This window comes from Microcebus murinus, chromosome 3 (genome assembly GCF_040939455.1).
Source record: "Microcebus murinus isolate Inina chromosome 3, M.murinus_Inina_mat1.0, whole genome shotgun sequence".
NCBI lineage: Eukaryota > Metazoa > Chordata > Mammalia > Primates > Cheirogaleidae > Microcebus > Microcebus murinus.
The window spans coordinates 72,705,744-72,728,558 of record NC_134106.1 but is presented as its reverse complement, the minus strand read 5'-3'; the positions used below and the strand labels follow the sequence as shown (position 1 = coordinate 72,728,558).

At 37.7% G+C, this 22,815-nt stretch overlaps 1 protein-coding gene across 2 annotated transcripts in view; it reads left to right on the top strand.

Annotated features, from left to right (window-relative positions):
• The window catches only part of EIF2AK3 (eukaryotic translation initiation factor 2 alpha kinase 3), a 70,098-nt gene that overhangs the window by 38,182 nt on the left and 9,101 nt on the right, over positions 1-22,815 (top strand). The window contains exons 7-15 of one of the 2 annotated variants that reach the window (XM_076000962.1): positions 424-564; positions 1,192-1,314; positions 3,060-3,280; positions 5,242-5,354; positions 10,221-10,343; positions 13,582-13,731; positions 15,273-15,621; positions 15,898-16,053; positions 20,023-20,190. In XM_076000962.1, coding sequence (XP_075857077.1) covers positions 424-564; positions 1,192-1,314; positions 3,060-3,280; positions 5,242-5,354; positions 10,221-10,343; positions 13,582-13,731; positions 15,273-15,621; positions 15,898-16,053; positions 20,023-20,190 — 1,544 coding nt within the window. Of the gene's footprint in view, positions 1-423; positions 565-1,191; positions 1,315-3,059; positions 3,281-5,241; positions 5,355-10,220; positions 10,344-13,581; positions 13,732-15,272; positions 16,054-20,022; positions 20,191-22,815 lie in introns of both variants that reach the window. The other variant, XM_012774352.2, reaches the window with a different exon arrangement.

The following is a 22,815-nucleotide window of genomic DNA, read 5'->3' as shown; positions in this document are numbered from 1 at the left end:
CTGTCTCAACAAAAACAAACAAGGCAACTGAACACCCCTCCTTACAACCACCCACAGCTTCATATTAAAAATTTTTTTAAATTTAAAAAAAAGAGTTACTTCATCTGAGTTATTTGTTTCATGACAGTATAATGACTTTCTATCTTTCAGTTTTTCTATTGGAATAATTTTCCTGCAATTATTAAAAATGTGCTATTTATGAGATGAATCATAGGGACCTTGTGTGTAACTTTTCCTCCCTATTTTTGTTGAATAACCATTGAGTTTATTTTTGAGTGCTTTAGGCATGTTTCTTCTTTGAAAAGAGCTAAGTAGCACATGAAGAAATAACTGGAATTAATCTAATTTTAATAAATAAAAAAACCTTTTTAAAGAAATTGCATAATTGACATAATTGACATGGCATAATTCTGGTTGATTCAGGAATGTATAGAGGCCAGCTGTATCTGCAGTCATCAGTCAGAATTTCGGAAAAGTTTCCTACAAGTCCGAAGGCTTTGGAATCTGTCAATAGTGAAAATGCAATTATTCCTTTGCCAACAATCAAATGGAAACCCTTAATTCGTAAGTGAACCATAAACTTTTATAAATATTGTTAAAGTATTCAGAGACCTAATCCTGACTGTGTTTGCCCTAGTTTTGAATATTGCAGAGATAGGAAGTATTATATGCTTTAAATTTTACTGATAAACCATGAAGGTATTTCAGATGTTAATAATGAATTATTATTTACAGCATTATTTTTTGGAAGCAGCAGTTGTTTCTATAAAATTAAACGTTAATAAAATATCTATAGAACTTAGAAAAACTCTTAACCATTCACTGACCATTCCAGAGTAACATTTAGCTCTTACCATATTTAATATTTACATAAAAATTATCTGGTTATATCATATTCTTTGAGACACATGCATTAATTGAAATCAAATACTGGGCCATGTACTTCTTTAATTATCTTTCTGTACCTTGTATGTGTTTTTAACTACGCATTTCATGTCATATTTTAATTGCTTGTTTAAATGATTCATCTTCTCTGTAATATTGCTTGCTTTTCAAAGGCAAGAACTTTGGGTCATTTGTTTGACTTACATGTTTGAACTGGACTATGGTTGACTATCAGTTTATTCAAGGAATGAGAACATGCATTTTTATTAAAGACATAACAGTTAAGATTTTATCGTTTTCTTTTAGATTCTCCTTCCAGAACCCCTATCTTGGTAGGGTCTGATGAATTTGACAAATGTCTTAGTAATGATAAGTTTTCCCATGAAGAATACAGTAATGGTGCACTTTCAATCTTGCAGTACCCATATGGTAAGTGTGATTATTCCTGGCTTAAAAAAATAGTGCATTTTATTTATTTATTTATTTGAAATTAATAGAATTCAAATGAAGGAAAGGTGATTGGAGTATAGAAAATAAAACATCTTGGGAGGCAATATTGTGAATGATGGACAAACATAAAAACTCAAGTCAGATTGCCAGGGTTCCAATCCCAGTTGTGCCATGTACTAGGTTGGGCACACCCTACTTCTCTGTGTCTCAATTCCTTGATCTGATAAAATAAGGATGATAATTCTAATATCTGTCGATTGGGTTGTTTTGAGGTGTAAATGAAATAATGCATGTAAAGTTTCAATTAACACTGTACCTGGCATATAGTAAGTGTCAGTTAACATTAGTTCTTGTTATTAGCTCTCATTTATCAGCCTATATATTATATAATAGCCTGTATAATGAAGAAAACAGGTGTTTCCCATAAAGCTACATGAAAATACTGTAAAATGAGATGTTTTGTCATCTAATTGGCACTAAAAAATGAAAGTGCAAAAAAATAGCAAAGAGGCCGGGCATGGTGGCTCATGCCTGTAATCCTAGCACTCTGGGAGGCTGAGGCGGGCAGATTGCTGGAGGTCAGGAGTTCAAAACCAACCTGAGCAAGAGCAAGACCCTGTCTCTACTATAAATAGAAAGAAATTAATTGGCCAACTAATATATATAGAAAAAATTAGCCGGGCATGGTGGCGCATGCCTGTAGTCCTAGCTACTCTGCCTCTGCCCAGGCTGAGGCAGAAGGATTGCTTGAGCCCAGGAGTTTGAGGTTGCTATGAGCTAGGCTGACACCATGGCACTCACTCTAGGCTAGGCAACAAAGTGAGACTCTGTCTCAAAAAAAAAAAAAAAAAAAAATAGCAAAGAGAAAAAAGAAAAAAAAATTTTTTAAGTGAGGTTATTTTAATTTTGTCCTAAGACAAGGGAAATTAGTATAAAAGTTAAGAACAGGTGAAATTTGACATGAATGCATTCCTGTGTAGTAAACAGCAGTTTTTTAAAATTAGGATATATTGAGATGTTAAAGTCTTAAACAGTTAAGTCCTCAAATCTGCATCTAACAAAAACATAGATTCCCTATCAGTTACCCTAGATGCTAGAACTAGAAAATTACTCTACAACTTAAATTAATATAGAAACAGAAGGCTCTGAACTAGAAACAGCAGCCTTTATCTGACATTGATCAAAAAAGAGAGATTTGATAAGAGAGATTTGTGTTGTCTGCCCATGTAGTGCAAAACAGAAGACAAAAAAAGACAGGTTCTTTTCTGGGACAAACTCATTTTGATAGCCCAAACTGAACCAAAGAGCATGATGGGATGTTTTTCTTTCATCTTATGAAGAATGATTACTGGTAAAATTTGGTATGTTCTTGATACCAAGTAAAAGGAAAGCTTAAAATATCTTGAAGGAAGATTGGGTACTAATTCTTGTATTTAAAGAATTGAACTATTAATGAAGTCATGAATGGGGTGGCCTTTATGATTTTTTTCCTAGTCTTATTATTTAATGTAAAGAAAATGTAAAATGCTTATGGAATAAAAGAAAATTTCTATATTTAAGAAAAAAATAAGGCAAATGAAGGTGTTTGAAATGTGTTTTTTTAAAAAAGGAGCTAAAACTTAGGAATTAGCATTATATAAGAAAATAGGTAATTTTTAGCAATTAAAGATGGGCCTATTTTGGTTTATCTTTTTAAAAAACCTTTTAATGTCTGTTTTTTGAAGATAATGGGTATTATCTACCATACTACAAGAGGGAAAGGAACAAACGGAGCACACAGATCACTGTCAGATTCCTCGACAACCCAAATTACAACAAGAATATCCGCAAAAAGGATCCTGTTCTCCTCTTGCACTGGTGGAAAGAAATAGTTGGAACGATTTTGTTTTGTATCGTAGCAACAACTTTTATTGTGCGCAGACTTTTCCATCCTCATCCTCATAGAGTAAGACATTTTTTAGAATCTAATATATTTCAAAGGGTTGGAAGTATAGAAAACTTGTGTGTACAGTGTGTGTGTAGAGGGTTAAATGTACTTCAGTTTTACCATGAAATCATTGTTGCTTACACTCGTTTCCACTTCCTCACCTCCAGTTCACTACTCAATCCATTACAGTCTGGCTTTCACTCCTACCAGTCCACTGAAGCTGCTTTTGCCAAACTTTTCAATGATCTTCCTTTTGTTAAGTGTAATGGACAGTTTCCAGTTCTTATCTAACCGAACCTCTCTATATTTGACACTGTCAGACACCTCTCTTTGACCTTTCTTAGCTGGCTTCCTTGACACCACGCTCTCCTGGTCTCCTTCTTGGGTGTGGTATGAATGCCTCAGGACCTCATCTTCCTCAGCCTTTCCCGATAACAACGGTGTTCCTCAGGGCTCACTCTTTATCCATCCCACAAACTCTTCTTGGATGGTCTTTCCTACTTTCCCAGCTCCAATCATCTTATATACTAATGGTTCCCAAATCTGTTTCTCTGGGCCCACTATCTAGTAGGTGCTATGCAGGAACCTCAAATGAGCCATATCTCCAAACTGCCCTTGTTTCCACTCCTATTTCCTTCCCTAGCCTGTTCCACTGGCATTTTTCTCTCTCAATGGAATGTACTGCCATACTCAGTCACCAAAGCCAGAAATCATTCTTCTCTCCCTAGTCAGACCAAGTTCTGTTAACATCTTCATCCTAAGTATCTTCACATTTATCATCTCTACATCTCAATTTTTTGTTTCCCTAGCACAAACTCCATCACACCTCTCTTGAGTTGTTAAAGTAGCTTCTAACTGGTCTCCTGCCCCTATTCCTCAGGCTGTCTCCAATCCATTCTCCACACCCTAGCTGTAGCTGCATTTCCTGACTTAAAAACTTTTAATAGCTAACTCTGTATTGTGGTTGGGCTAACATCCAACCTTTTAGAACATGCAAGGTTCTGAATGATTTGTACCCTGCCTGCTCATGACCCATCCTTCACTGTTAACCCTAATCCCTTCCTCCCCCTCCCCAGAATTCATTGAGCTTCTTTCAGCTCTTCCTGTGTAAGTCACCCTGTTGCTGAGCCTGAAAGCACTCATCCCTCTGACCTTGCCTCTGAACCGAGTTCCCCACCTCCTGTCCCTTTCCTCTCATGTGCTTAACTGCTTGATATCTTTTAATTTGAAATTAGTTGTCATGTCCTCTGGGAGTCTTCCTTAACCTCCTGTTTCTGAGTTAGATTCCCTGCTATATCTTAGAACATCCTGTACTCCCCTTACTAAAGTATATACTAGGTCATTCCTAATTTCTCTCTCTGCCACCATACTATACATTCTTAAGGACAAGGACCAGTCTATGTTATTTACTGCCATCTTCCCAGTGCCTTACAGAGTGCCTGACACATAATCAGAGCTCAGTAAAGATTTAGTGAAAGAATCAATGACTAAACAGATGACCCAGAATACCTCATTTGACCATAACAATTATTAATATTCTCTGGAAAATCTTTTAGGGGATGTTGGTGAAGAGACATTGCAAATGAGATGTTAACAAATTTAATTTCCTATTATCGAAAGCATTTTTAAAGCATCTACAAAGTTGGTAGGGAAAAAGTGACTCTAATCTTGCCCAGAGGTTTCCATTAATACTTATCTGTGTGTACTGTCTTTCTCGTTATGTATAGTTATGTATAATACTGTATGTATAACATACCGACATTATAAAGAAACAAAATCCCCTCAAAGATTAGAGGGATGGCAATAGGAAGATAAACTCTATTTCTTTAATAAAGCAAAATTCTTTATTTTGTGTTTTTATAATACTTTTATTTTTCTCAATACTACTTATTTTTCTATGTTATTTTATAGCCTAAGATTGTTAGCTAACTTCAGTTCAGCTCTGTACTGGTAGTGATTTTGTTTTTCCACCTTATCAGCAAAGGAAGGAGTCTGAAACTCAGTGTCAAACTGAAAATAAATATGATTCTGCAAGTGGTGAAGCCAATGACAGTAGCTGGAATGACATAAAAAACTCAGGATATGTATCACGGTAAGAGTCCTATAAAATATAAATATGTGTTACAGCTTCTGATGGTAACCATTTGAATCAAAGAAGAGGTGACATCTAAACCAAGATCTTGTTTACCTGTTTTTTTTTTTTTTTTGATGTATGGCTATCTAGATAAATAAAACATACACTTAACCCTCAAGTAACTTAAATTTATTAAAAGTGGTATATACCCTAAGAGGGATAAAAATAGAGTGTTATACGAGTTAAGAAATTCAATACCAAATTAAGTTCTTATCAGGTAACTTAGCTATTTAGGATCTATTAGATCCTAAATGGGATTGACATCAATAGTATCAAATAATAATTATGTTTATTAGAGTATGATATAAATCTCCACATGTTTCTTAATCCTCAGTTATTTCAGTTTTTGTTCTGTCTGGAATAGAAAGTAGAAATATGGGAAAAAACACCAATAGAAAAGATCATTTTTAAAAGCAGAAGAGGGAAATGGGTTAGCTAAAAGTAGGCAGTTCAAATAATTTGAAAGTAAAATGAAAATAGAGAAACTGTTGGCAATCTCTCAGGTATAAAATATTACCTTTGATGACTTGTAGTGCAGAAAATGGTATTATAAATGGTTTATTTTCATATTACATGGAGTATAGCTACTTTTACTTTTGTCTTGGTAGCATATTTATTATTATTTTAGAGATACAGGGACAAGGAAAAGACATGGAACTTTACTGCTTCATATCTAGGGTAATGGTTTTTTGACAAAAAAGATTGAAAAAAGTAAATGTGTGGTGTGTATTAGTCAGGGCTCTCCAGAGAAATGGAAACAAGGTATGTATATATATATATGAGATTTATTATAAGAAATTGGCTCATGCAATCATAGAGATTTAGAAGCCCCAAGACCTGCAGTCAGCCAGCTGGAGACCCAAGAGAGCTAATAGTGTACTTCTAGTCTGAGTACAAAGGCCTGAGAACCAGGGGAGTAAATGGTGTAAATTCTAGTCCAAAGGCTGAAGACCCAAGAAGAGCTGATAATTTTAGTTCAAGTCTAAAGGCACAAAAAGACCAATGTCCCAACTCAAGGCAGGCAGGAGGATTTCTACTTTCTAGTGGTGAGGGGATTGGAGATGAGGTGTCAGCCTTTCCTATTTAGGCTTTCAGCTGTGATTGGATAAGGGCCACATTAAGGTGGGCAATCTGCTTTACTCAGTCTACCAATTCCAGTGTTAATCTCATCCCAAAACACCCTCACAGACACAATCAGAATAAAATGTCTGGGTACCCTATAGCCCAGTGAAGTTAACATATAAAATTAACCATCACAAGTCCACTCCTTATCAGGTTGGCACCCATATGCATCTTTTTAAACCATATTTAATCTCCAAATAAAGGTAATAACAGGTCATAATTCTGCCTAACATGACCCAACTATTCTTCGTACAATTAAAAATGCTACACTCACCCCATCCCCAGAAGAGGAGATAAAGTTCTTGAACAATGTCTACCCTTATCCTTTATATCCTGTAACTTAAATACTGTGATAAAAAAAATTAACAATACTTAAATACTATGATATAAAGTCAATGCATCTTATGTTATATGATAAGGAATAAGAGAGGGAAGAAAACAAAGATTTGCTCTATCGGTTTTTATATAAGTCCGGGTATGGTGGCTCATGCCTGTAATCCTAGCACTCTAGGAGACTGAGATGGGAGGATTGCTTGAGGTCAGAGGAGTTTGAGACCAGCCTGAGCAAGAGTGAGACCCCATCTCTACAAAGAAAAAAATTAGCCAGGTGTTGTGGCACACGCCTGTAGTCCCAACTACTCGGGAGGCTGAGGCAGGAGGATCACTTGAGCCTAGGGATTTGAGGTTGCTGTGAGCTATGAGGACACCATGGCACTCTAGCCTGGGTGATAGAGCAAGACTGTCTCAAAAAAAAAAATTCTGTATAGATAATAGATACACACATAAACGTATTCACTGTAAAATAAGTAGGAAGTATTCATGACCGTCCTCATTTTTATAACTGGTCATATGGCCACAGCTGGTGTTTATAACTACATTCTTTCCCTACTCATTCCATTTTTTCTTTGCCTTCAGAGAACACATCAGCTGGTTGTAGTTCTTTATATGGTGGGATGACTCAAACCTTCAATCCTGAAGGGTCTGGGCCATTGGTTGTCCTGCCTGGACTGGATTGTCGTAGTTTTCCATTGACCTTAATTACAGGGTATAATAATACTAAGAGTCATCCTAAGGGATCTTTTATATTCCAGACCTACTCTTTCTTACCTCCACTGTGGAGCCTCAGTCCAGTTTCCCCTTGGTCATCAGGATTAGTCACCCAGCTAAAAAGTAACTCTCTTCTTTGCCTGTTGGTTCAGAAGCATGAGAAGTTTAAAGTGCTGGGCAGCAGTCTTAACTTCCAATTCAGTGGAATCACTTTTGTATCTCCTGGTAGAAATATTCCTTCTTCTGGAACTAAGACCTCTAGGCCAGCAGAACATAAGGTCATAGGAACAGCAAGCAAAAATTTTGCTAGTGGGTCACTAGAACTAATGGAGAGCAGTGTCACTCCCATTTTCATCCCTTGATTCCTGGACCTGTGAATCCTGGCTATGAAAGCAATGATGCCATATATTAGACACTAATTCAGAGCATATATATCTTTCTGGAGAACTTTGCCCTAGCCCTCCAATATATTTGTCACCTACTGGTGCTCTAACTGAGTCTTCAAAAGGCCTTCTACTATTCTGTCAAGCCAGATGTTTCAGGGTGATGAGGAACAGTTAAAACCAGAGAATTCCATAAATAAAGCAAAATTTACTAGATGTCTAACAAATAGTAAGGGCTACTTTATCCTGGCTAATAAAGACACTAATACGTCAGTGGCTATCAGGGAGACAGAGGGAAACAACAAGGGATCCAGCAACTCCTACGAGGTAATCCAATACTGAAGTCATTCACTGTTCATTCAACATTTATTCTCAACAGCTGTGTGCAGAATAGTATTTTAGGCTTTGGGAGGAATAAAAAGACTGGGCCTATCCTGGAAGTCTTTGGGAAAGATAATACTGAGAAAAACATAAACATATAAGAAAAAAGCCGTGAACTAAATGATTAAATCTGGTTGTGATGATCTAGGAGGGCATCATAAATGAAGTCACATTTGAATCGAATCTTAAATTGTAAGAGTTAGGTAGAGATGGGGTGGGAGGTAGAGTAAATGGAGTATCATAAATGAAGATATAGTTGCCAGGCTGTTGTTAAGAGAATTAGAATAATATACTCAAAATTGAATTAAACTTGAATCAATTTTCTTTAATTTTATTCAATATGAAGAGTACAGCTGTTGGGTGTTTTTGTTACAAGAGTTCAATAGTAATAATAATAATAACTAATTTTTAGTAGCTACTATGTCCGAGGCACTATTAAGAGCACGAACTCTGGATTCAACCATGAGTTAAAATCTCCACTTGGTCATTTATCAGCTGGGAACTTAGGCAAGACGATACTCATATTCATAGGGTCTATGATCATATATAAACTCTTTTTAGAAGATATATCCATTTTTATATAGATGGTTTTCTTAATATAGAAAGATAATTCAACTAGCATTTCCAGGAGTAGGACCTGAACTTTGTGACCATTTGCATTTGAGGAGATGCATTTGTACTGAGGTCCCTGAACTAGCTATTTTTAGGAATACAGATTATTACTCTGTAGGTAATTGGCCCATGGAGGGTTGGGATCTATTGCTTCTCCTCCTTAACTCCATGCTCTAACCAGCTGAGGCAACTACTTAATTAATATAAGTGTGTAAGTCATAAAGTAATTAACTTACTCTTATAAGGGACACCAAACATCTAATTTATTCATTTATTAATTCATGCATTTATTCAAAGACATTTGTTAGACCTTCAATTTGCCAGGTAGTGCCCAAGTTTTGGAAACACAAAGAGAAACAAGAATGCTTTCCTTCCTGCATTTATGGCCCCCACAATACAGTGGTGGTGGGACAAGGAAACCAAATAACTGAGAAATATTAAGTCTAAATATTTTGAAGTCTTATGTGCACAATGCTGTGGGGTCTAAGAAAGCTTTACAGAGGTGGTAAGATGAGCAGAATAAAGGAAGAATAGGGTTTTTTAAGTGCAAAGAGGAAGGCTGTCCCAGTAGAGCAAATAGCAGAAGCTTGAAGTTGTGAGAGAGCAGGGTGCAAATTGACTGCAATGTACAGTGCAGGTCAGCGAGGTCAGGCACTAAAGGGAGAAACAGGCCGCAAGGTGGAGGCCCCATTGTGAGTGACAGATGGTGAGTTGGCTTGTGTCTGACTGAATACCTTCAGTGGTGAGCACAGACCAGTGATGCAGCCTAGCCGGTGTCAGCTTTGGTTCCTAGGAAGGTTTATGGCCAAAAAAGTACTTGAGTGTAATAGGATTGGTTAAATTGTTTTCACAAATTTTACAGGCAATGGGATAAGATTAAAATGCATTTTCTAAACAAGTATTAAATACCAAAAAAGGAACAAGTTAGAGAATTAAGAATATGATATTTTGGTAGATGATAGGAAGTATTGGATAGTACACATCAGTTGCTGTCATAACCAGTGACTAACAAGTGATTCCCAAGTAGACAAAGCTTTTTTGTTTTTAATTTTCCTAAGAAACTTATAGAAATGTATTTGCTTTATTTATATTATATAAGCAGAAGAACTAAGAATGTTGTTAGAATTCAAATGATACTACTCTTAATTAAAATGAGTTCCATGAGCTTACTGAGTTTATACATTTTTAGGTATCATAATGTTAGGTTGAACCGATTTTTACCTTATGACAAAATTTAAACTATTATAAACTTTTAAAAAATGTATTTATTTTTTTTTAGATATCTAACAGATTTTGAACCAATTCAATGCATGGGTCGCGGCGGCTTTGGAGTTGTCTTTGAAGCTAGAAACAAGGTAGACGACTGCAATTATGCTATCAAGAGGATCCGTCTCCCCAATAGGTAATGGATGGTACTTTCAGTAAACTTGGATTTAACACTGTATAACCTAATTTCATGGGCAGAATGTCTCTCTTGCTATACTCCATAGACACTATAAAAAACATAGTTTCTGACCATCCAAGTCTTTGGTTCTAAGTGCTACAAGATAACTAGCTGTCTAAAATTTGTGATCTGTATAGATTGCTTTATATCTACTTTAAAAATTTGCCCTTGTTTTGATTCTTAACAACTCAAGACTTTGCCCTAGTGACTTATAATAAACTTTCATATTAATAAATCACAGCATTTAAAAATAATCTGTATTTATTGTGTTAAATCAGGAAAAGTATTAAAATAAAAGACATTTGAATTATATTTTCTCTACCCAGTAATAACCACTATTAACACTTCAAAGTATTTCCTTTTTATTTTATTTTTTTCCTCTGGTCATAAATTTACCTAATTGGTAGCATAGTTGCCAATGCTGTACAGTTTTATCTGTTGCTTCCCTCATTGTATCCTCAGCATTTTCCATGCTATTAAGAAAATTTCATTCAAACACTAAAATACATTCAAAGCATTTTATGACTTGGTAATAGTCCATTTAATACATGTGCCATATTTGGTTTAATCATTTCTTATTAATTTGGTTTCTGATTTTTTGAGAATAGAAATAACTTTGCAGTGTTCATCTTTTATTTAAATTTTTTACCACATCTATTTCCTTAGGATAGATTCCTAGAAGTGTAATTTTTGGCTCAGAACAGTGTGATGCTTAAGATCATAGGCTTTCCGCAATACTTTCTTTTTCCATTTATGTGGAAGGCTCTTGTTGATTTGTGATTAAATGTGCACTAATTGCTATGCTGTACTCATATTTGGTAGTTACATTTTTTCTTTTTTTAACTCTACCAGGTCTCAGGAAAGTTACAGTTTACAGGGACGCAGGAATTTGATGGTCTGGGTACTGTGAAGCTAAGTTTTTTCTTTTGGTAAAAAACTTCTGAGTAGTCTAAATATTCATGTGTGCCAGATACCACAAAGGCTATGAAAATTAAGGTTTCTGCCCTCAAGAAGCCTGTAATTTTTTGGTGCTTTTGTATATATACTCAAATAATTACAACGCTAGAAAGATTGTTGCCCGTGCCTTATCTTAGTATCTCATGAAGAAGCAGCAGGTGTAATGGAAAGGAAATCAAGCTTTGTGGACATGGTGACATTTGCTCTGGGTCCTCAAGAGTAGCCTTGCCCTCAGTAGACAAATGTGTAGGGGAGGCAAAAGCTGGATGGCAAAGGCTGTCAGCAAATATGTAGAGATGATGTGGAAAATGTTAAATGTTCTGGAATGGGTGGAGCAAAGGATAACAGGGGCATGTGGAAGAGAGGATGGAAAAAATTGGTCATACCACCTTAAATGCCAAGCAAAGAAGTTGAGATTTTATCCTGTAGACAGTTGGGTCTGTGAGTAGACAAGTGACTGACAAGTGGAGATGACTGTGGTAGCAATGCGTAGATGGCTGATACAAGGAAAGGATAGGAGGCTGGATTGTTCTGTAGGAGATTTTTTGGCAACAGTTGAGTATTAAGATAAGGAATGAGTGTAGGTATTGAAAAGGAGGACTGATTGGATTTGGTGGGGATGAATGTGGGGATCGAGATGTTGGAGAATTAAAAAATGTACCAAGATACTTAGATTAGGAGAGTGGGGAACATGAACAACAGCAAAACAGAGGGAAAAAATCAGAGTAGCTGATATTCTTGGGCTGTTCTGTTGTTTAAATTGATCATGGGGTCCCTAGAAGTGTGGGATTAGATCCATTAGAAAAGCTGTCAAGGCTGGGTGCAGTGGCTCATGCCTGTAATCCTAGCACTCTGGGAGGTCGAGGCGGGTGGATAATTTGAGCTCAGGAGTTTGAGACCAGCCTGAGCAAGAGCAAGACCCCATCTCTACTAAAAATAGAAAGTAATTAATTGGCCAACTAAAAATATATAGAAAAAATTAGCTGGGCATGGTGGGTCATGCCTGTAGTCCCAGCTACTCGGGAGGCTGAGGCAGGAGGATTGCTTGAGCCCAGGAGTTTGAGGTTGCTGTGAGTGAGGCTGACGCCATGGCACTCTAGCCAGGGCAACAAGAGTGAGACTCTGTCTCAAAAAAAAAAAAAGAAAGAAAGAAAAGTAAGGAAAAGCTGTCAAAAATTGGGGTTATAATATGTACCCTTTGGGGTGGTCTTTCTCTGTCCCCCTGAGCTGGGATGCTAAACTGTCTTCTCTTAAGTCATTCATACCTATTTGTCCTCCTACTGAAAACAAATGGTAAGCAATAATCTTTAAGAGTCTGTGGTGATTCCTTTTTAGTCAGCCAAGAAAGCTTTATTTGAATGAGCAATATGTACTTGTAGCACTTATTTCAAAAAAAAAAAAACCGAAAAGAAAAGCTGTCGGGCCGGGCGCTGTGGCTCACGCCTGTAATCCTAGCTCTTGGGAGGCCGAGGCGGGCGGATTGCTCAAGGTCAGGAGTTCAAAACCAGCCTGAGCAAGAGCGAGACCCCGTCTCTACTATAAATAGAAAGAAATTAATTGGCCAAGTGATATATATAGAAAAAATTAGCCGGGCATGGTGGCGCATGCCTGTAGTCCCAGCTACCCGGGAGGCTGAGGCAGAAGGATCACTCGAGCCCAGGAGTTTGAGGTTGCTGTGAGCTAGGCTGACGCCACGGCACTCACTCTAGCCTGGGCAACAAAGCGAGACTCTGTCTCAAAAAAAAAAAAAAAAAAAGAAAAGCTGTCAAAGGTTGAGGTTGTAATATGTACCCAAGAACAGCCCAAGAAGGAAAAATATTAAAATATATATATTTTTTCAAATGCATGTGGCTTACTATATGGCTTTTTAGAATTATACCTATGCTAACTCTTCTGTTCCTAACTTTAGATTCAACGGAGAATTCTATTTTATCATTTTTCTGTTTTCACTATTGGATCTGAGTATTTCCTCAGATATAAAACAACCTTCAGTGTCATCTTGTTTGTTCTTCTCTTTTTTTCCCGGCTAATTTTCTTTTTTAATTTTTAATTTTTTTGGATACATAATAAATATATATTCCCTTTAACAGCATGAGATAAAGGGAGAAAAAAGAGACATAATAGATGTAACATATTTTGGGGGTCGTGTGATAATTTAATACATTCATATAATTTGTAAAGATCAAATCAAAGTAATCGGGATATCCATCACCTTAAATACTTGTTTTCTCTCTTTCAGGGAATTGGCTCGAGAGAAGGTAATGCGAGAAGTGAAAGCCTTAGCCAAGCTGGAACACCCAGGGATTGTTAGATATTTCAATGCCTGGCTGGAAGCACCACCAGAGAAGTGGCAAGAAAAGATGGATGAAATTTGGCTGAAAGATGAAAGGTAACTTTTTTAGACATAGACTTAAAAATTAATATTTTCTTTTAGGCTAGTTTTTGCTTATGTGAACACAATATCATTTCTATAAATTTAGGGATTTATTTATTTATTTATTTTTTGAGACAGAGCCTCACTCTGTTGCCAGGGCTAGAGTACCATGGCGTCAGCCTAGCTCACAGCAACCTCAAACTCCTGGGCTCAAGCAATCCTTCTGCCTCAGCCTCCTGAGTAGCTGGGACTACAGGCATGAGCTATCATGCCCAGCTAATTTTTTCTATATATTTTTTGTTGGCCAATTAATTACTTTCTATTTTTAGTAGAGACGGGGTCTCACTCTTGCTCAGGCTGGTTTCGAACTCCTGACCTTGAGTGATCTGCCCACCTTGGCCTCCCAGAGTGCTAGGATTACAGGCGTGAGCTACCACACAGGCTGGATTTAGGGATTTTTTTTAAAGAAAAAACAGCAGAGTTCTGTTTCTATGTCATGTTTTAGAAAATTCTCTAGCCACTTGCTAAGTGAAATTCTGATTTAGTTTTTAGAAATATAATTTTTAAACTTTTTAAAAATAGGGTTCAATGAATTATGATTAAGCTGTATTTTATAGTGACTTTTCTCATTATCAGGTATTATCTGCTTCTCTTTGTCTCTGTTCTTTTAAAAAAATTTTTATTTAGTTCTTCTCTTAGCAGTTAAAAATTTACAACTCCCTTTTAAGTTATTTTAAACTATTTACATTTAAAAATACATAAATGTAGGTAGTCTGAAAACATTTCCCATATTAACTATGGTGTGCTATAGGAAGGAAGTACCTTTAAAAACTACTGAAGGAAAGAGCAAGACCCCATCTCTACTAAAAATAGAAAAAATTAGCTGGTCATGGTGTCTCATGCCTGTAGTCCCAGCTACTCAGGAGGCTGAGGCAGGAGGACTGCTTGAGCCCAGGAGTTTGAGGTTGCTGTGAGATAGGCTGACTCCACAGCACTCTAGCCCAGGCTACAGAGTGAGACTCTGTCTCAAAAACAAACAAACAAATAAAACTACTAAAGGAAAACAAAAAGAAGCATGTGTGGAGTAAATAACTGGATTAAGCTCCTGTCTACAGGTATCTAAGTAGCATGAGATCCAAGTGAGGTACCCTGTTAAAGTGATGCTTATTATAGACGCAACCAATAGCGAAACCATGGAAGGACCAAATGAAGTGGCCCCTGTCTCAGGGCTGTCTTAATTTGGACAGGGGCCTCAGGATCACTGCTGAGGAATCCTGTCCTTGTTTTGCACGAAAGGCTTTCGCCACTCTGGCATGACAATCCCAGACAATTGTTTTATGTAGAAAATTAAGCTTGTAAGTTTTTTAAAAAGAATAGATGGAATGTGATGTTCTTTACCTCACATAGCATGTTTTTATTTAGTCTGTATGTTGTTTTGTTGTTTGTCACTGCTAACTGGCTTTATTGTAGTTGAAACTTTTTAAACAAAGGGTGCGGTCAAATACTTTTATCAATATATATTCATTCTCATCCGTTTGTCTTTCTCCCACTTGTAGCACAGACTGGCAACTCAGCTCTCCTAGCCCAATGGATGCACCGTCAGTTAAAATATGCACAATGGATCCTTTCTCTACAAAAGAACATATTGAAATCATAGCTCCTTCACCACAAAGAAGCAGATCTTTTTCAGTAGGGATTTCCTGTGGCCAGACAAGTTCATCTGAGAGTCATTTCTCTCCGCTGGAATTCTCAGGAACGGACCACGGAGACATCAGTGGGTCAGAGGATGCAGCGTACAACCTCCAGGACAGTTGTCTCACAGACTGTGATGTGGAAGATGGTACTATGGATGGCAATGACGAGGGGCACTCCTTTGAACTCTGTCCTTCTGAAGCTTCTCCTTATGTAAGATCAAGGGAGAGAACATCTTCTTCTATTGTATTTGAAGATTCTGGTTGTGATAATGCATCCAGTAAAGAAGAGCCCAAAACTAACCGCCTGCATATTGGCAACCATTGTGCTAATAAACTAACTGCTTTCAAGCACAGCAGTAGCAGATCCTCTTCTGAAGCTACTTTGTCTATTTCTCCTCCAAGACCAACCACTTTGAGTTTAGATCTCACTAAAAACACCACGGAAAAACTCCAGCCCAGTTCACCGAAAGTGTATCTTTACATTCAGATGCAGCTATGCAGAAAGGAAAACCTCAAAGACTGGATGAATGGACGATGTACCATAGAGGAGAGAGAGAGGAGCGTGTGCCTGCACATCTTCCTGCAGATCGCAGAGGCGGTGGAGTTTCTGCACAGTAAAGGACTCATGCACAGGGACCTCAAGGTCTGTATTTGTGGAACATCACACGAGGGTTTCAATCTGGTATTTTATGATTCAGAGCAGTACTTGCAGTACTCATCAGTTTTTAACTGAAGGACCCTTAAGAGCAGAGGCATCTGGGAGCAGAGGTCTGAGAAAGTAGCCTGAAGGGGCCTGCCACAGGAACAAGAAGTCTCATGTTGGAAAACATCAGGCAAACCATGCATTCTCTATAATGTGTTTGTGTTCATTTTACTGTGTAGGTTATTCCCAGTAGTCCAGATGAGAAAAAAAAAAAAAAAGAATCCTTAGGTAAAATCTACCATAAGCAGATACACCTTGTCTTTCCTATGGCTTTGAGTACTCTGCCACAAGTACCCCTAGAGCCCTGAAACAGCATGGTGAAAGGGACCCAAATGGAAGGAGAGATGTTAGTTCCTTCATTGGCCAATTCTGAATTGGGGCAGATTTCTATACATTTGCCCCTACTCCTGAACTCTTTGGGCTTTGGGGGAAGAGGTGAAAAAGGTTGTTGGTTAACCAGTTGTCTCTAGGAAATACAGTCCAAATAATTATATATATATGTGTGTATATATATGTATATAAAATTAAAAAATAAATAAAAAAATGGTTAACCAGGTGATTCTACATAAGATTCCTACTAAAACATGACATTCCTTAGTATGTGTTTCTGCAAAATAAGTATATGGAACTTTTATTTAACTAATTTCTACCATATTCCATGTACTCATAGCAATCACTAGTAGATGTGTAATTAATGTATAAATAATTTTTCTGATGAAATTAGCCTAACTTCTTGACAGATGTGGATCCATTTGAAATATTTTCAGTTTTGTTTTATGTAACCACAAACTTTTCTTTCAGGCACCATAGTAGCTATTTAAACAAAAGTTATTTTCTTCTAAAATCAGCATTAGGTTTCTAAATTCTGGAGTATATTTTGAGAGTTTTGGGATAACAGAAATAAGAAATAGAAATAATTCTTATTTCCAATATCACTGTTATTTAGTTATATATAACACTGTGTCTCAGTGATTTTGATGTAGGCCCAACTGATTGCCAAGAATTGTTCTGCACTGAATAAAAAGTTCTGAGATGAATTATTTTTGTTGGAATGGAACAGACAACTTACAGGAGACCAGATGCCCCTAACTTGAGAGAATGCTAGCTGTTTAGGTTTGAATATGGTAAAGGATTATCATTTGATGGAAAACAACTTGCTGATAAACACATTCTTCTTGTACTTAACACTTGCTGTGCACACAGATGCCAAGTTTAAAGGCAATGAATTTATGTTTTCACTAATAATGAATATCTGCTTGCTAATTTATAATATAAATGAGATATTGGTAGATATCTGTTTAATGCTACAATGTTATCTAAAGATTTTTCTGTATTTGTCTATACATCAGAAGAATTCCAAAAGGAAAGTTAATTTCCTCTTTACTTTTTCTAGAAATCAAAAGATTTTATGCTTTTCTAAAGGCAATTCCTTTTAAAGATTTCTAATATACCAAAAAGAAAATACCAGCAAGATTTTTGTTCTTGGTTGCAAAAGCTTTATATTTTGCTACAACCGTCTAGGCCCTCTCCCCCTTTTGTATTTTGGTTACATTTTTGTCATCAGGACTCTCTGGCACCTGCCTCTTCAGACTGACTTCTAGTCTTTTATTCTCTCCAGTCTGGGCTTTTCTCGGTTCCTCTAATACACAGTTCTCACAGAACCTTGTCCTTTCCCCTTCGTCATTCTCAACACACCTGGATTATTTATCCTGTGGTTTCCACGGGGGCACAAACCATTCTGTTGTGTTCACCGACGATAGCCTCAGTACAATGGCTGACATGTTCTAGGTGCTCGTATCATTTTATTTTGAATTTTCTCTTGTTCACAGCCAAAAGCATTATAGTAGTTTAACTAGAAAAGAAAATCTGTTGGCCCATGTGACTAAAGTGTTGAGGATTCAGGTAAAGCTTCAGCTAGGATCAAGTGATTTGGCCAGAACCTGGCTTCTCTCCTCCCCACTTCTCGCTTCCATTTTCAGGCAGGCTCTCCCCTCATAATCTCAGGATGGTTGGTAGAGATTCTTAGGGCCACTTGTTTTTCTTTTATGCCTTTTAGAAGTGGTGGGGTAGAGGGTGGGGAGTAAAGTATTGTTTTTCCCCAGTGATGATCAGAAGTCCTGGGTTTCATTTCTACTTGATAAACCAAGGACACCTACCCACCCCTGAACCAATCTCCTGGCCAGGAAATGGGATTATACAAATTAGCTTAGACAACCTGTAGAGCCAGCATGACTTCCACACAAACAATGAGGTTGTTGCACAGTCAGGAAGGAGGGAGTTTCCAAAGTCAAGTCAGATGGTTCTGGTGAAAGCATGGAGGGTAGGTGCTGGAGAGCCAAACCAGTGTCTATTACAGGGTTCAGTAAATGCCAGCTGCCATCAGAAGGTGGAGAGGAAAGATGACAATTGAGGTCACATAGTCTATCATTGTCTCTGGTACAAGGTTATTTGTGGGAGATCTGCAGATTATTACATAGATTAAGTTATACACAATAACTTCATTGCTTCAAAGTCAAATTATATATTGGTATTTTAGAGCTTGGAAACAAAATGTTATTTCTGGTAGTATTTGAAGCATGATGAAATTCAATTACATGAGCTAAATGGCTTCCTTTTTCCTTATTTCAGAAGCTGCAAATGGTGGTCATATTACCTGCAGGGTAGAGTAGACTCTGAGGGGAAGATTATGTATTTCATGTAGGGTACTTTGGGGTTAAGGAGCCCTGAGACATTTGGTTATATGTATCCTGTAAACAGTTTCACATGAAAGTTTAGAACTCGGGACAGTGGTCTGGGAGTAGATTGTAGTCTTGAGAGCATATGAATTTTAGAAGAGGCAGCATAGATAGTTAAGAACTCTTATTCCTCTTGGTAGTCTATTTCCCCTTCTCAGATGCAAACCAAATGATCAGTCTGTTTCATTAATTCATCAGTAGTGATTAGCTACCATAGAGCAAGAACTGTTCTTAGTTCTGGACACATGGCAGTGAATTCCAAGATCCTTTTCTCGTAGAGCCAGACGACTTGGGCTTGAATCCCTGCTTCACTAATTGCTAACTGGGTAACCTTAAGCAATTCGTTTTAAATTCTGGGCCTCAGTTTCCACATCTGTAAAATGGGGGAATAATAGTACTCATCTAATAGGGTTGTATTATGAGTTAATAGTAGTAAGCTGCTTTGAATAGTGCCTGGCACATGGTAAGTGCTGTATATGCATTTGCTGTTATTGTTACTGTTGTCATTATCATTACTGTGGCTTAAGTCATAAATATAGAGAAGCTTGGAGGAATATATAAAATAATAAGATTGAAGATTAAGTATCGCGGCCCCTAGGGAATGTGGTTCTCTCATGGTTTAAGTAGATGTTCAATAAATGCTAGCTTTCTCTGTTCCCCTTCCATTTTCTTTACTAACAGTCCCTGTCTAGCATAGAAGAATTGTTTTTATTTTCATATTGCATTTTAAAGAGAAGTGTGGGGCTGGGCGCAGTGGCTCATGCCTGTATCCCAGCACTCTAGGAGGCCAAAATGGGAGGATTGCTTGAGGTCAGGAATTCAAGACCTGCCTGAGCAAGAGTGAGACCCCATCTCTCCTAAAAATAGAAAAAAATTAACCAGAGTGGTGGTATGTGCCTGTAGTCCCACATACCTGGAAGGCTGAGGCAGAAGGATCGCTTGAACCTAGGAGTTTGAGGTTGCTGTGAGTGAGGCTGATGCTTCGGCATTCTAGCCCAGGCAACAGAGTGAAAACTTTGTCTCAAAAAAAAAAAAAAAGAGAGAGAGAGAGAGGTATGCTTGAGAATATCTGGTTTCTTATATTTCTTTCCCTATATAGTCATTTAAATAATTATTTACTTTCTCTCCTTCTCCATGTCCAAGACTGTACTTTTGTCTGTTTTATTTTTTCCAGCCTTCTAACATATTCTTTACAATGGATGATGTGGTCAAGGTTGGAGACTTTGGATTAGTGACTGCAATGGACCAGGATGAAGAAGATCAGATGGTTCTGACCCCAATGCCGGCTTATGCCAGACACACAGGACAAGTAGGGACCAAACTATACATGAGCCCAGAGCAGGTGAGTTTTTCAGACTTCTACTTACTTAGCATGGCAGCAAGCTATATGTGCCCGATGAATCTCCTACATTCTCATTAAAATACCCAGTAACATAAAGTCTATAATTATGAAAACTGGCAATAGTGCCCCACAGGCAACACAGTGAGGGTGCAACTTCTATAACCTGAATTGAGGGTGGATTAAGAAAATTAGTTAGAACACATAAAATATGTTCACCCCCGAACCAGACCATGAAAGCAACCAGAAATTTAGAAAGAAACTTTAAATTTCACCCTCCGAAACTTAATTCCAGTTTGCCTTATGTGAACTATGTAGACACTGTTTTCAGAGTGAGCTAGAGGCAGGGTTACCGTACTGAGTATCTGTGGTAATTCACAGGCAGCTTCCAGCACGTACCAGGGCAGGAAATAGAGCTGGGTTGTGTTGCCTTGTGGGATGCTTGGTCCTCAGAGGACAAGCACTGTAATGAAGGCAGGCACTGGAAGAGTCGTGGAAACAGGACATCCTGGGAGCTTCAGATGAGCATCATGCTCAGCCTCCAACAGGCGAATGATCTTTACAAGCTTCTTTATGGGTAGAGCAGCAGGTCTCAAACTTCTTGATCTCAGCACTTATTTACACTTGTAGAAATGATTGAGAACCCAAAAGTTTTTCTTATAAAATTTTGTCTATCAATATTTGTCACATTAGAAATTAAAACAGAAATCTAAAAAGGTTTATTAAATCAATTAAAATAACAATATTAAACTGACTACATCTTAAGATATTTTTATAAAAAATATTTTCTAAAACAAAAAAAATTAGAAGAGGGGCATTTGTTTACATTTTTGCCAGTCTCTTTAATGTCTGACTTATGGAAGAGCTAGATTCTCATATCTGCTTTTGCATTCAGTCCATTGCAGTATGTTATTTTGGCTGAAGTACATGAAGAAAATATGGCCTCACACAGATATATGTAGCTGGAAAAGGGAGCAATATTTCATTTCAAGTAATTGTGGATATTCTTCAATAGTACATTAAAACTCAATAAGTGATCATTATCACTTATTGAAGTCATCTATACTGTGGAATCTTAAACTGTATCAGTGAATATTTTGTACTCTGTTACTTTTTTTTTTTTTTTTTTTTTGAGACAGAATCTTGCTCTGTTGCCTGGGCTAGAGTCCCATGGCGTCAGCCTAGTTCACAGCAACCTCAAACTCCTGGGCTCAAGCAATCCTGCTGCCTCAGCCTCCCGAGTAGCTGGAACTACAGGCATGTGCCACCATGCCCGGCTAATTTTTTCTATATATATTAGTTGTCCAATTAATTTCTTTCTATTTATAGTAGAGATGGTGTCTTGCTCTTGCTCAGGCGTGGTTTCAAACTCCTGACCTTGAGCAATCCACCCGCCTCAGCCTCCCAGAGAGCTAGGATTACAGGCGTGAGCCACTGGGCCTAAAAAGGTTTTGTTTTTTTTTTTTGTTTTTTTTTTGAGACAGAGTCTCACTTTGTTGCCCAGGCTAGAGTGAGTGCCGTGGCGTTAGCCTGGCTCACAGCAACCTCAATCTCCGGGGCTCAGCGATCCTACTGCCTCAGCCTCCCGAGTAGCTGGGACTACAGGCATGCGCCACCATGCCTGGCTAATTTTTTGTATATATATTTTTAGTTGGTCAATTAATTTCTTTCTATTTTTGGTAGAGACGGGGTCTCGCTCAGGCTGGTTTTGAACTCCTGACCTTGAGCAATCCACCCGCCTCGGCCTCCCAAAGTGCTAGGATTACAGGCGTGAGCCACCACGCTCGGCACATAAAAAGGTTTTTAATAGCATCTTTTGGCCAGTCTCGGTGGCTCACGCCTATAATCCTAGCACTCTGGGAGGCTGAGGTGGACGGATTGCTCGAGGTCAGGAGTTCGAGATCAGCCTGAGTGAGACCCTGTCTCTACTATAAATAGAAAGAAATTAATTGGCCAACTAATATATATATATAAAAAATTAGCCGGGCATGGTGGCGCATGCCTGTAGTCACAGGTACTCGGGAGGCTGAGGCAGTAGGATCACTTGAGCCCAGGAGATTGAGGTTGCTGTGAGCTAGGCTGATGCCACAGCACTCACTCTAGCCTGGGCAACAAAGTGAGACTGTGTCTCAAAAAAAATTAAAAAAAAAAAAATAGCATCTTTTAAAAATTCATTATTTAAGAGGCTGGAAATAATACTTTCATATGTTAAGTATTGTGAAAGCAAAATAGGAATGACTAAATAAAGATAATTCTATCTGGATGCTTATTAATGTAGAGCTCACTACATAGGAAGCCCTGTTTAAAGTAGATGACCCACCTTCTACTCCCTTTCAGAGTCTATCCCATTTATACTCTTCTTTTTACAGCATCTTTAACTCTCTGAAATTGTTTTTTCTTTCCCTCTAAAATATAAGCTATCAGAACAGGGACCCAGCTTATTTCTTTTTTTGCTCTAACACCTGAAACAATGCCTAGATTCGGGTTCATAAGTATCTGCTGGATGAGTGAATGGGAATGTCAGTGAAAAAATAAACACCAGGTGGTCCTGGCCACCCAGATACACTGCTGTGATGATGGTACTTTTTTGGCTTGTGACTACAGAGTGTGTGTGTGTGGGGGGGTGTT